This window comes from Suricata suricatta, chromosome 3, assembly GCF_006229205.1.
Source record: "Suricata suricatta isolate VVHF042 chromosome 3, meerkat_22Aug2017_6uvM2_HiC, whole genome shotgun sequence".
In the NCBI taxonomy this organism is placed as follows: Eukaryota; Metazoa; Chordata; class Mammalia; order Carnivora; family Herpestidae; genus Suricata; species Suricata suricatta.
Window position 1 is genome coordinate 146347011 of NC_043702.1, and position 13755 is coordinate 146360765.

Below are 13755 nucleotides of genomic sequence, written 5' to 3' on the forward strand. Positions count from 1 at the left end.
AATTAATGTGAAAGCCTATTCTTTCATTCGACCAGTGCGAAATTGTCTCCTGCTTTGTCCAGGCATTGTGCGAGGCCTGGGGAAGGAAGTGTAACCATTAAGAAGGTAGATATATCCCTGAATCTGAATCAACAGTCAGATAACCATGTGATGCCCAATGACCTGTGTGATGGTCAAATGGATTGTGCTATCGAATCAACAGAGATGACTCAAAGGGGGTTTCCTGGAGGCGGTAATGCCTGTACTGAGTCCTGGGAGATACAGGTCCAATAAATGATACAGGCAAAGCAAAAGGAACAGGCTCAGAAAAAATGGAGAGACTCGACTCAGTTTTTAACATTGTGAGTTTCAGATACCCACTAGCCATTCGGGAGGAGATGTCCGATAAGGAGGTATATCTGCAGAGCTGTAAGTCATATTCTCACCTTCAGCATGGGTCACTGAGTGAGCTGGGAAATGTGTAAAATATGGCAAAGTAAATGTGCTACACCTAGAAAAGTCCAAATGATTCAAGAAGAACAGGCGAACTTGGCACTACAGTCAGAACACATAGCCAAAATCCCCTATTGACTCTTTCCCAAGAAAGCACAATACATAATGGACCTCATGCTTTTTGCTTACTGTTATGAAATAATTCTGCATGAAACAAAAATAAAGTCTGCCATGAATTTGATACGGAAGAATAGTAGTATGTCAAGGCAGAGAACAAAAAAGGGAGAAGAAAAGGTTTTGGTTTAGGGCAGAGCAGTATTTATTTAATCAAGAAATTTATTTGTTATTGCACACATATCTACAGTGTCCCCCTCGCCCTCTGACCCCTTATCTGTGGGGGAAATGTTCCAAGACCTCCCGTGGATGCCTGAAACTGGATAATACCCAACCCTTGTATGTACTATGTTTTTTCCATAAGTGTATACCTATGATAATGTTTAATTTGTAAATTAGGCACAGCAAGAGAGAAACAGCAATAACTAAGAATGAAATGGAAGAAATCTAACAATATACTATAAGCAAAATTATGTGAAGGTGGTCTTTCTCTCTCAAAATACCTTACTGTACTATACTCACCCATCTCTGTGATGATGTGAGGTGATAAAATGCCTACATAATGAAGTGAAGTGGGGCGAATGATGTAGACCATGCGATGTAGTGTTGGGCTGGCCCTGGGGTCCTGACGACACATCAGAAGCAGGACCGTCTGCTTCCAGACGGCAGTTGACTAGAGAGAGCTGAAACCACAGAAGATCTTCCCTGTGCCGAGCACTGGCCTGGACGCAAGGGATGCGGCACCGCATTAGACCGAGTCCCTTCCATCTGGGCTTTCCTGTTTGGGAGGGTGGCAGGCGATTTTAAAAATCAGACAAATAAATGTGTAATGCAAGATCAGTCAAACAAGAAACAATAAGAATATATAGTTTAGGGACAGAAGGAACAAGTAAACACAAACTGGGCGATGGTCACTCTGGGGCATCAGGAATCAGTTCCCAAAAGGGACACACAAGTACCTTAAGCGTGTAATCCTGTGTGATGTTCTGTTTGTTGCTCTAGAGTGGTGGATTCACAAGTGTTCGTTATATTATGTTTAAAAACCTACATATACACTACATCCTTAAATTTTTAATTGTGGTAAAATACAGGTAACGTAAAATTCATTCTCTTAACCACTTTTAAGTTGACCGTTCAGGAGTGTTACATTTGCATTCTTGTCCAGCCAGTCTCCAGAACTCTTTTCATCTTGCAAAACTAAAACTCTATGCTTCTTAAAAAACACCCCCCATTTCCTCCTCCTCTAGGCCCTGGCAGTCACCATCCTATTTTCTATGAATTTACTGTTCTTAGGTACCTCATAGTAGAATCATACGGTATTTGTCTTTTTGTGACTGGCTTGTTTCACTTACCACAGCGTCCTTCCTTGTAGGTGTCAGAATGTCCTTCCTTTTTAACGCTGTGACTATTCTGTTGTATGTATATGCCACATTTTGTTTATCCATTCATTGGTCAGTGGTCCCTGAGGTTGTTTCTACGTTTTGGCTATTGTGAACAGTGCTGCTGTGAACAAATATGGGTGTACAAATACCTTTTCGATATATTACATATATTTTTTAAAGAAAGATAAGGCAAAATCAAAAGGTACAAAGAGTGATTTGATAGTGAGGCAGAGCTTTTTTAGAAGGAGTGGTCAGTATGGCTTTTTTTTTTTTAATTTATTTTTGAGAGACAGAGAGAGACAGTGGGAGCAGGGGAGGGTCAGAGAGAGAGGGAGACAAAGAATCTGAAGCAGGCTCCAGGCTCTGAGCTAGCTGTCAGCACAGAGCTCGACGTGGGGCTCGAACCCACAAACCGTGAGATCATGACCTGAGCCAAAGTCTAATGCTTAACTGAATGAGCCACCCAGATGCCCCAGTAATGGCTTTTTTGAGTAGATGTTATTTGAGCAGAGGCTGAGGTGAAGTGAGGGAATGAGTCCTACACAATAGGGGGAAGAACTATCCAGAATGCAGAAACAGCAGGTGCAAAGGTCCTGAGGCCAAAGGAAGCTTGGTGTATTGAAGAACAGCAGAATGACCAGGGTGTCTGGAGGGGAGTGAGGCCCACAGATGTGGTTTCAGGGGTAGACTATGAAAAGGGATTTCAGTTTTCTTCTGAGAAGGATATGTATGTAAACTCATGGAATATTGTTTTCTTCAAAGTATTTAAGTGATGCCATTTGTATTCATTTCTATGTTCTGTGCACACAGGGAAAAGAGCCTGATATGTGTCCCCACACAGGAGGTAGGCTTGACACTTCCGCGAGCTTCGTTTCTAGGCAGGCAAAAGCTATGCTGTTCCTCTCAAGAAGGCAGACACTTTAAATGAATGTAGTGCCATTTTTCCCTCTGGCACATTGTGTCCTATCATAGCTATATACGAAACTTGAAATAATTTGTAATTCAGGCCAAAATCCTTGGAGAATTGAAGTACTTTCCAGACAGTTAAGCAGAGAAGCAGGTGGTAGTCTGATGGGGTGACTGCAGAGTCAGGCTTTCTCCCTTTTGTTGACAATCCAGAATCTTCCTTTCAATACTTCAGTTCCTCATCGTACAGTCGTAGACTCTTAGGGCTGTGGGTGACAATAGAGACCAAGTCCAACCTTGAAGTTCACAGGTAAGGGAAACTTGAGGGCCAAAATGGTCATATGCTTAAGATCTCACAGTTAGAAACAGAATTAAGACTAAAAATATAGACATTTAATTAGTGAGAAAATAAAAGTCTGATGCTTCATTAAAAGAATTTTTTAAATGTTTATTTATTTTTGAGAGAAAGAGAGAGAGAGAGAGAGAGAGAGAGCATGCGCACAAGCAGTCCCCTGCTCCTCAGAGAGAGAGAGGGAGACACAGAAACTGAAGCAGACTCCAGGCTCCTGTCAGCCCAGAGCCTGATATGGGGCTCAAACTCATAAGCCATGAGATCATGACCTGAGCTGAAGTCGGGCGCTTAACCAACTGAGCCACCCAACTGCCCCAAATGTCTGCTACCTCTTGAGGATGACATATTATGATCAAAAAGTTGACCAAGGAGCAGGCACTGCTCCAGGTGACATCCTTTATGTAATGGCATTTCCTGAGCCTGGGTTTCTCTGGGAACTAGGCTAGGCACTGGTCTCATAGAAGCATTTTGGGCAGACTGACATGTATAGTTGGGAAAATTCATCTTCAAGATTAGTAACATAGAATGAAAAGTCTTCAACTGAGCTTAAGAATTGGTCCCATTTTCTTGAATATTCTTGGTGATTGGGGATGGGATAAACCTTCAAGCATTCACTGTGCCTTCCATTAATTTCAAAAAACTGTAACCTGAGAGATTCTGTCTTTTCCACGAAACATCATGGTGGGGGAAATGATCAGACTGCTGTATAGGATGCGTGTTGGAAGCAAACAGATTAATCTGCAAATTTAATATTTTATCAGTAAATTTTTATCAGTAACATTTTCAGATTTTATTTGAAGAAATAATGCCTTGCGAATATGGAGTACCTTTACATTTTTAAAGTTTACTCATATTTAATTCATATATATTTTACTTTTCCATGACCTAAGAGACCAGGAGAATTATTTCCCATATTTTGCCAATAGAAACACAGGCTCAGAGGATTTAAATGACTTGCTTGACCAGGCTGATCAATGAAATTAAATTAGACCGCATTCCCTTTGCATGATGTTATTGTAACCACAAAATCAAAGGGCTTTTCAAACTTTTTAGATCAGTGGAACCCCTTTCCCTAAACTCCATATATGAGGCAGAGAGGAACTCTTATTTTTTAGCCGTTATGTGGAAAAAGCCAGGTGAGGACTGCCCAGAAAAGATCCCCACGAAGGTGCCCTATGCCTCCAGATTGTACGCAGTCTCAGTTGTGACTGCTTTTCATGATAACGATCTGTGGCATTTAAGATGTTAAACCTCCTTCAAAATCATCAAAGACGAATTACGTTTTGCTACACATCAGTATAAATGTCAAAAGTATATTATTTCACTCAAGTTCTCTGAAAACTGTGTTATGAGACCCTTTAGAAAACAAACTGAGTAACCAGGACATCCCATTCTCCAACCCCAGCGGGTGGCAGAAACTTGCAGGCTGTGACCCTAGCAGCAAATAGGCTCCAAGGACCTGAAGGTCACGAGTCCTGCAAGGTCCAGCTCCCAGCTCCGCAGGGGGAACATCTTGTGGGCAGGGTTCAAGAACTCTAGAGCCAGAGAGCAGGCTCTGCATCTTACTAGCTGAGGAAGTAGAGTTACCCATCCCCTGTGAATCTGTGTCTTAATCTGGAGAATGGAGATAGTAATACCTTAGCTGTATTAAATGAGAACATGTAAAACATCCTTCAGATACTGACAAGGGCTTGGAAATATTAGCTCCTCCCTCCCTGGGTCTGGCATTCTTTGAGATCTTAGAAAAGCTATTTAATCTCTGGTCTTAATTTCAAAATACCTATAATACCTTCTCAAGAAAGAACCCTTTATAAGTTTGCCTTCTCCAGAACCCCACAACTAGGCCCCTTCTCTCTCTAAACATCCTCATAGACCCCTGGGGTTTTATGCATCACCTGTCCATTGATGAGCCCCCAATCTATACCACTATCTAGGCCTTTGTGCAGAGGTCTGGACCTTTATTTCCAGCCATTTCCGTCCTATCTGCTGAGTGTTCCACATGGTCCTTAAGTTCAACATGGCTATACCTAGACTCATCAAATACTGCTTCCTCAAATACGCTCTTCTGCCTCGTGCTGGTAGGATAGCCACAACCTTCCTCCCTTGTCAGACACCAGGAGTCATCCAGGACCTTCACTCTCTCCTACTCTCTATTAATTCAGGGCCCAGAATCCCCATCGAGTCAACCATCTTGATGCCTTTCAAGTCCATCCCCGCCTATGGCCCACCATACTTCTCACCTGTGCTCCTGCGGCAGCCTCCTAGGTGGTCCTCCCTTCACAAGACCGATCGGTCTCCTTCTCCACACTTCTGGTGGAGTGTTCTTTCTAAGCCAGAGAGCTGATCATTTCCTTCTTAAAATCTTCAGTGCTTCTGCACTGCATTCAAAACAAAATCCAGACTCTTCGTAACATGCAGTGTCCTTCAGTCTTAAATTTTATGGTCCATTCTTACCTTGCCCCTCTGCTCTCCTGCATGTAAGTTAAGCTGCTTTACAGTGTTCCCAGGCCTTTTTGTTCTACCTGTCACTGTGGCTTTTTACATCAAATATTGTCAGTCGCACATCCCCAGCCTTTTCGTCCATGTGTTGTACAATGCACTCCAACTCATATTTCAAAACCCTTCCGTTGTGACCTTCCCCAGGAACCCTTCTTGTTCCTCAGGCCCTGCATTAGGTGCTCTTCCTGGGTGTACCCAGGACACCCACTGCTTCTCTCTATTCCATTAAATAAACTACGTAACACAGTGACTTTTGTTTTATTCCTGTATCTTCATTACCTGGTACAGGGTTGTCAGACTGAATGGATGGATGAATGAATGAACAGATGAATGGATGGATTGATGAATGAATGAATGAATTCGTATATTGCATATACATAAAGGTGTCATGTAATAAATAATGCATGTCAGAGTGCTTTGTAAGTTACAAAGTGTCCATCATGTGTAAGGGCTTGTTATTTCTGTGTACATTAATAATGCATATGCTATTTGTCCACATTTTTATACACAGCTCCTGCCAAAGAGTTGGATTTTCTTCTTAGTAATTTGCATAGGAAGTCACCCAGTTGTACGTTCTAATTGCTAAAAGCAGCTATTGGGTTCATAAGCATACACACACACAAACACATTTTTGCGGGAGGACTTAACAGTGATGCATTTAAAATCTCGGGTTTGAAGTTTTGCTGGAAACATGATAGAAATTGACCTTAGACATCAGCACTAAAAATCTCTTGTCCTCCCATCTCCAACCCCTAAACCGTTCTCACTCTTTATTACGTGAACTTTGTTCATATGAAAAGAATATAGCAGGTAGCTCTCCAGAAGTTCTTATAAAATTATTTATGTAAATTATTTAAATAAGCCCTTTAAGAATAATTGTAAAAATTAATTCCTTACAGAAAATTCATTTCCTTTCTCCTTTTCTGGCATTAATTAAAGGAAAGGGTCTTCTGAGGACGAATTGTATACCAATTTATAGATTGTCATCCCTCCAGAGGCCTTAAGGGAAAGAAGAGTTCTCTAGGTGCAAAGTGGTACCTCTTTTTCCCATTTTCATATCTTCTAAGGGGCAAGATAAAAACTCCCCCCCACACATGTGGAAAATTAACAAAGGTAATTTTCCTTTCAGCAAAAGGCAGCACACTCTATTTGAGCCTCCAGTCTCCCCACCCCCGACCCCCCTCGCTTAGCAAAGGACCCATCGCTGAAAAAAGTGCTGAACAGGAAGGTTTACAGGCTGTGCCACGTGGCAGGTACCGGGGAGGCAGAAGCCGGGATCTTCATCTTCAGAGAGAATCTGAGTGCTGTGTACGACCGAGAAGCCAGAACTGTAATATATTCAAGAAGACCTAAGGGTTTACTTTCCAATAAGGTTAGAAAAAATCTGAGCATGCCACTGTGAGCTTATCGTAATGCGGCTTCATATAAAAAGTTAGTAATTAGTCCCTGAGTGAATAAAGTAGAATAGATGATAAGAGATTGATACTTAGAGGAGAAGCACAAAATGCTTTTGCCAGCCATCAAAATTTAAAGGCTGTAGAGGAAGGGTTGGGGATGCCTCTGACTGTTTACATACAGTTTCCATTTCCGAATTTGCAAGACAGAGTTCATTAACTTGTGTTTTTAAAGTGTATTACAATGAAGCTTATATCGCCTTCAAAGGAGAACATAGAGGGCCAAATGAGGAGACTTGTGAGGTCCGGCATAAGATCCTGCAGAAGAACCGGTGGGAATTTTGGTCTCCTATCAATCTCTCCTCTTCCTTTCTCTAAAACCCCAAATATGCTACAGCGGTATTTGATATGGGAACTAAACAGCAAATCTCAAAAACATATTATTTTAAGGATTCCAGAACATGCAATCATTTTGCCAGATTTTGTTTTCTCATTTCATTTAATATCCATTCATGAAGTTTCGATGATACTGACTCCTGCTGTAGATGGGTTTAAACCCCGTGGTGCGCCAGCTCCCGTTCATTACTTAATGTGGAATAGGGCTTGATTTGTAGGAGGAATAGCCCAGAGAAAATGCTTCAGGTTCTAAATGTATTTCGTGTGTGAATTTTCACACACAAAAAAACATGAATTAGCATAAAAACTAGTTCCATGAGCATTGTGAGAGCACACTTAAATTTCAGGACTCTGCCTAAAAGGTAAATACAAGGGACTATGTAAAAGAGAAAATTCCAAGTCTTCCAAGAGGTGGTGTCACCTGTATTCTGTCACTTATCTCCTCCCTTGCTTTTAGGTCCTTGTGAAACATCCCGACATAGTAGAGAAACCAAGGTCTGCCTCTCAAGCCAGAGATGCAAGAAATGTGGGAGCTCAGGGATCCTATTCCAAGTCCAAATGAGGACGTGGGTGCCTTTCCCTTATAGCAGAACTGACCAGTGAAAATCCTCATTGCTAAACCTGCAAATTAAGACTTGATTATTCAGAATAAAGACTCGATTATTCAGACTGCAAAAGGATTCACACAGGATTCGTTGGATAGAAAGCACTATCACATTGCAATATTTTATTTCAGGGAGAAATGTATTGTAGAAGTCCACTTTCGAAACCAGTTTCTAATTAGAAAAAGAAAAGAAATTGACTTACAAGATACTTAACAGTTTAATGTAGTAGGTAACGATACCAGTCTTGGACCTACACACCCATGATGTGAAGCAAACATTAATGGAGAATTCTCTGGGGATGCTTTGACTGATCCAAAGTCCTCACACCAAGATGCTTACAGTCAGTCTGCTAAGAAACGGATAGTTAACAAAGCAGTACAAAACGCAGGGAGAGGGATATAGAGCTGAAAGGTGAGTCCACCAGCAGAGCAATGGTCCGGGAATGGCTTGGTCAGTAAATGAGAGTCATTCAAGGAGAATCTTTTCCCTTCTTCCTTTTAACATTGTGTACTGTAAATATCGGGATCCTTGATACCAAATTACAAACTGCCTCTATAGACCTAGAAACTAAGTAAGTACGTACCTTTGGGGCAGTTAGCAGCATAAGTGTTGTGAGATTTAATGAGAAATCTTAGAAATAGCTTCATGGGATAATGAATTCATTCATGCCAATTCAACTCTGATGACCCTTAGAGAAAAATTATATATACAACCAAAGTATGGGAAACCTGTATATTTTTCTTCAGAAGGAAAATTGGACACATTTTTAGACTTTTGGGGAGAAAGGTACCAGTTTGGACCAGTATTTATAGAAGTTATCCAGCACATGCTGATCTGAAGACTTCACATGCTCATACTGTGATAATAGTACACAAATAAACTAGGACTTAAGATCCATCCTTTGTTTTATGTTCTTAATCTTTTTTTTTCTTAACAGACTTGCATAATTTATTACAGAAAGTAGAACGTAGTCCCTAAAAAAAAAATTTATCAAAAAAAGAAAGCTTCGAAACAATCTTCTAAAAAGACTACTATTCATTTATCTCACATTTTTGTACTATGCAAATTCCTACATCCTCCCTATTAATCTCTAGGACTATTAGTTTTCCTTGCTTGTGAGAATATCTTTCATTATAGTACAAAATAATACTCCATTTCAGTTGTTTTTCTATCATTGTGTGTAGATCACTGTAACGCCAAAAGTTGCTTGTTTTCTTTTTCAACTTCCTGGTCAGATGTAAAGGAGGATGCTAAATTCTCTTCGAAGTTGGATGAAGGGTGAAAAGAAAAAATGCTGAGAAATTTGTCAAAGTTCAGAGGAGCTATTTTGAAATTACGTTAGCTTTCTGCCATGATCTTTTATTGAAGGACCTATCCATGTGAAGAGAATGTGAGCCGTGAAAGCACAACGTTCACAGCGGGGGGAAAAGCTAACACGATTGTAAATTCTTCTGTTGCAGGCCCAGCTGCATTGGTATTTGTAATTGTTGACATTTTAAAATTTTGAACCAAATGTAACTCAATTTATAAATACTTTTAAATAATACAATGTTTAAAGCACTTTAAATAAGATGGAGGGAAAATGCTTTATTAACTGTAACTGTGCTACAGATATAAAATGTCAAGTGTGGGGCGCCTGGGTGGCTCAGTTGATTAAAAGTCTGACTTCAGTCTAGGTCGTGATCTCACCGTTCCGAAGTTCGAGTCCTGCGTTGGGCTCTGTGCTGACAGTTCAGAGCCTGGAGCCTGTTTCAGATTCTGTGTCTCCCTCTCTCTGTCTCTCTCTCTCTCTCTGTCTCTCTCTCTCTCTCTGTCTCTCTCTCTCTCTCTCTCTCTCTCTCTCTCTCTCTCTCTCTGCTTCCGACCCACCCCCACACACACACACAGTCACACTCTGTCTCTGTCTCTCTCCCTTCTCAAAAATAAATATTAAACAAGTTTTTTTTAAGATGTTAAGTGGACAGTAACTTGCGCCAATCTAAATGCCACAAGAAGAGGCAGAGCCCCTAAAAGTGTAACATTCGTCTGTTTGTACATCTCATTAATAAATAAGCAAGTGTCTTTTATTTTTTCCATCTCACTCTGAAATAGATGTGGTACCCAGGGCTCATACTATGTATCTATTTTGGTACTAATTCCTCACTGTTTTTAATTTGGGACAGAGACTTGGGGGATGGGGGGAAGCATGTTTAATGCAAAGTTACGGCTCAAAATATAAACACTAAAATCATCCCAGATACATTTAAACAGTAAATGTAGTGTAATGTTTTTTGTTTATTTTTGTTTTTGTTTGTTTTAACTTCGTTATTTGAGTGTAGTTGACACACCGTGTTTCATTAGTTTCAGGTATACAACATAGTGATTCAATGTAGTGATTCGAGTTCTCTGTACATTACGCCATGCCCTGCATGAGTGTAGCTCCCGTCTGTCCCCACAGAGCGCTAGCACAATCTCACTGACTGTATTTCCTATCCTGTGCTCTCTTTGTTCGCACGACTTAGTCATTCCGTAACTGGCAGCCCGCATCTCCCACACCCCTTCACCCATTTTGCCCATCTCCCACCCCCCTTCCTTCTGACAAGTAAGTATCCTTCTTGTAAAAGCATTTAGAGATAGCAAAATGGACATGCACATATGTACAGGCTAAGTTTAACAGCCAAGTTTAGTGGCAAAAATATTGGGTATGAGTTACTATGGTAACCATTAACTGAATTCAGTACATTTAACCTTTTAATCATAGTGTTATGTGGTTTTCTTCAGAACCATTCTTATTTATTTTGGCCCAATTAGAAAATAAAACAAGGCTGGAGGGATGCCGCATCTGTTTACTTTCTTAGCATGGATGTATGTAAACACACATATCTATATTTTTTTTCCAGAGGCTTCTATATACACATTGTATAAAAGTTGTAGTTAACATAAATAAACTCCAGAAGAGAAATTCCAACATATCCATTTTTCCCATGTTCAATGTCTGTGTATGTGTTTGTACGTCAGTCTGTCTTTCTTTGACTCTGTTTCTCCCTTATTCAATATTTATAAGGACCTCTAGGGCAGATGCCTTAAAACAACTGGATGATCACCAGGAGTTAGGCTGAATGAATTGCCTGTGTCCATCTTCTCTGTCTGAGTGACCCAGGACCAGAAGAAAAAGAAAAAGCAAAAGCACAGTTATCAGACTTTGAAGCCATATTCAGGTTAAAGGGCACCGGCCAGCCCGGCACATACTCTGCCTAAAGGACAAGGCTTTCATTTGATAAAGATCATTAGTCACTGAGATATATATTTTAGAGAGTTCCCAGTAGCGAATATTCTGTTGGCAGTCACTGGGGTGTACCAGATGGTTCATTAGCATAGGCTAGACAAGTCAAAGGCTTTCAGAATCATTTAGAAAATGTCAAACAGAAACAAGAACCCTGTCACTTTTTATTAGAATTAACTACATCATACCCTGGACACAGATTTCACCTTGGGTCAGAAAAATTAATACAGAATTATATGAATTGTGTAATATACTGGGTTAAGATAGGTCTTTCTCCAGGGACTCATTTGCTGGCAATATATTATGATCCCTCTACTTTAGGAATCCTCAAACCTTTCCTTTTGTAAGATATGAAAAGAGTTGACCTTGCTCAAAATCCATTGGTGTCTAATTGATTTGAGGTATATGCAGAATTTCAACAAGACATTCTTCTAAAGCTCTTTTGTGATCATTTTCTCAGGAAGCTTGGTGAGCGGGGCTTACTGAATATTCAGCAGCATAGAAAGTATGCTTTATGTCAGGAGAAAAATACACCCATTAATTGAACACACTGCTGTAGTAAATAGGAATTAAAATGCCATTAAAATATTGTGCCTTTTTCCCCTTTTAATCCAGATGTCAAAAACCTTGAGAACTTCCAGCTGGTAGAAGGTGTCCAGGAACAAGTGAACGCCGCCCTGCTGGACTATACAATGTGCAACTACCCTCAGCAAACAGAGAAATTTGGGCAGCTACTTCTTCGACTCCCCGAAATCCGGGCCATCAGCATGCAGGCTGAAGAATACCTCTACTACAAGCACCTGAATGGGGATGTTCCCTATAATAACCTCCTCATTGAAATGTTGCATGCAAAACGAGCTTAGGTTGCAACCCTTAGAAGCTCTGCTTTCAAAACAAAAAGAGATTGGTGGGGGTGGGGGGGAAGAAGAGCAGAAGGAAAGTAAAAAAGAAAAAAAAAATACTCTGAACTGCTCCAAGCAACTAATTAAAAACTTGGTTTAAAGATATTGAATTTAAAAAGGCATAATAATCAAATACTTAATAGCAAATAAATGATGTATCAGGGTATTTGTATTGCAATCTGTGAATCAAAGGCTTCACATCCCCAAAGGATTCCATATAAGAGACGTTATAATGGAGTGGATTGAACTCGCGGATGGATACCAACACCATATCAGAATAAAAACGGACAGAACACTTCTTGTATATTTAAACTGATCTCCGCTGTGAAGAAATTGAGGAACTGATCTGTGTTATTAATTAGGCTTATACAGCAGGGGATTTGAGCTTACAGAGTCCCTTCATGGTAAAGCTGAACTGAAATAACTCAAAAATCCATCAGCTGCCCCTGTAATAGCCCTTCCCTCTTCCTTCCAAGGACCCAGCACCTTCTATCCTGTGATCACGGAGTCTGTCCTTATGGATTTGTGCGCAGCCACACCCATTAGTAGCTCCACCAAATCATGAAAAGCCTAATTTTGAATGTCTGTGTCTTAGACCTGCAAACAGCTAATAAGAACAGTCTATTAATATGTTAGCTTGCCATTTTAAATATGTTCTGGTTTTGTCATGTGTTCATAATGAGAAAAAAAAGAAGCAGGCAGTATCCCTCTTCTGATCTTATATAAGCATTAGTTAATATTAAGGGAAAGGACCACAAACGTTTCAAGCAAATGTTCTATAGCTAAAGCAAGCTAGCCTTTATTTCTGCTATTGTTACTGAACCGTGGTTTTCCTATCAATTTCTCGCCAAAAGGCTTCTTAGGGTACATCCATCTTTTTAACTGTCCGAGTTTGTAGTTCATTTAAAACTAAAACCTGAAGCGAATTTTGCTGGGACGTCAAATTGTCACAGTGCCAAGTAGTTTAAAATAAAACTGAAGCGTGTTAAGCTATGCAAAAGGAAAGAAAAGGGTGAGCTAGTGGATGGCCTCGAGTCTCCCGCTTGCTGCAACTGAACATCCCCCAAACACAGAATATGGAAACAGCGATTTTTACATAGGGAGGGAAAGATGACAGAGTAGTTCAAAATCTTCCCCGAAAAGGAAAGGAAGAGAGTGAGACTGACCTTTCGAAGTCATAGACCAAAGTCTGCTATAGAACAAATATTGAAGGACAAAGCATTGCAAAACAAACTCTCCCAATGACGAAAGCAGTATTATTAACACGTGACGCCACAGGTCGGGAAGTCTTGCCTTATTTCACAATTCTGAGAGGTAGCTGTGCAGATGCGGATTAACATTTGTTTAAAATAAAGTATTAATACTTTACAGTCAAATAAAAGATAGTGTTTACATTCTTTAGGTCCTGTGGGGGGTAAGCAGGGAACTGTGATACACAAAATAGCTGAAGCAGTAATTTCCTTAATGTTATTTTTCTGATTGGTAATTATTTTTAACAGTACTTAATTATT

General features: G+C 40.2%; 1 protein-coding gene across 1 annotated transcript in view; it reads left to right on the forward strand.

Moving 5' to 3' along the window:
* Positions 1 to 12205, forward strand: part of NR5A2 (nuclear receptor subfamily 5 group A member 2) — a 115086-nt gene extending 102881 nt beyond the window's left edge. The window contains exon 6 of the mRNA XM_029933136.1: positions 11958 to 12205. Within this exon, the coding sequence (XP_029788996.1) occupies positions 11958 to 12205 (248 nt within the window). The remainder of the gene's footprint in view (positions 1 to 11957) is intronic.
* The last annotated feature ends 1550 nt before the right edge of the window (positions 12206 to 13755 follow it).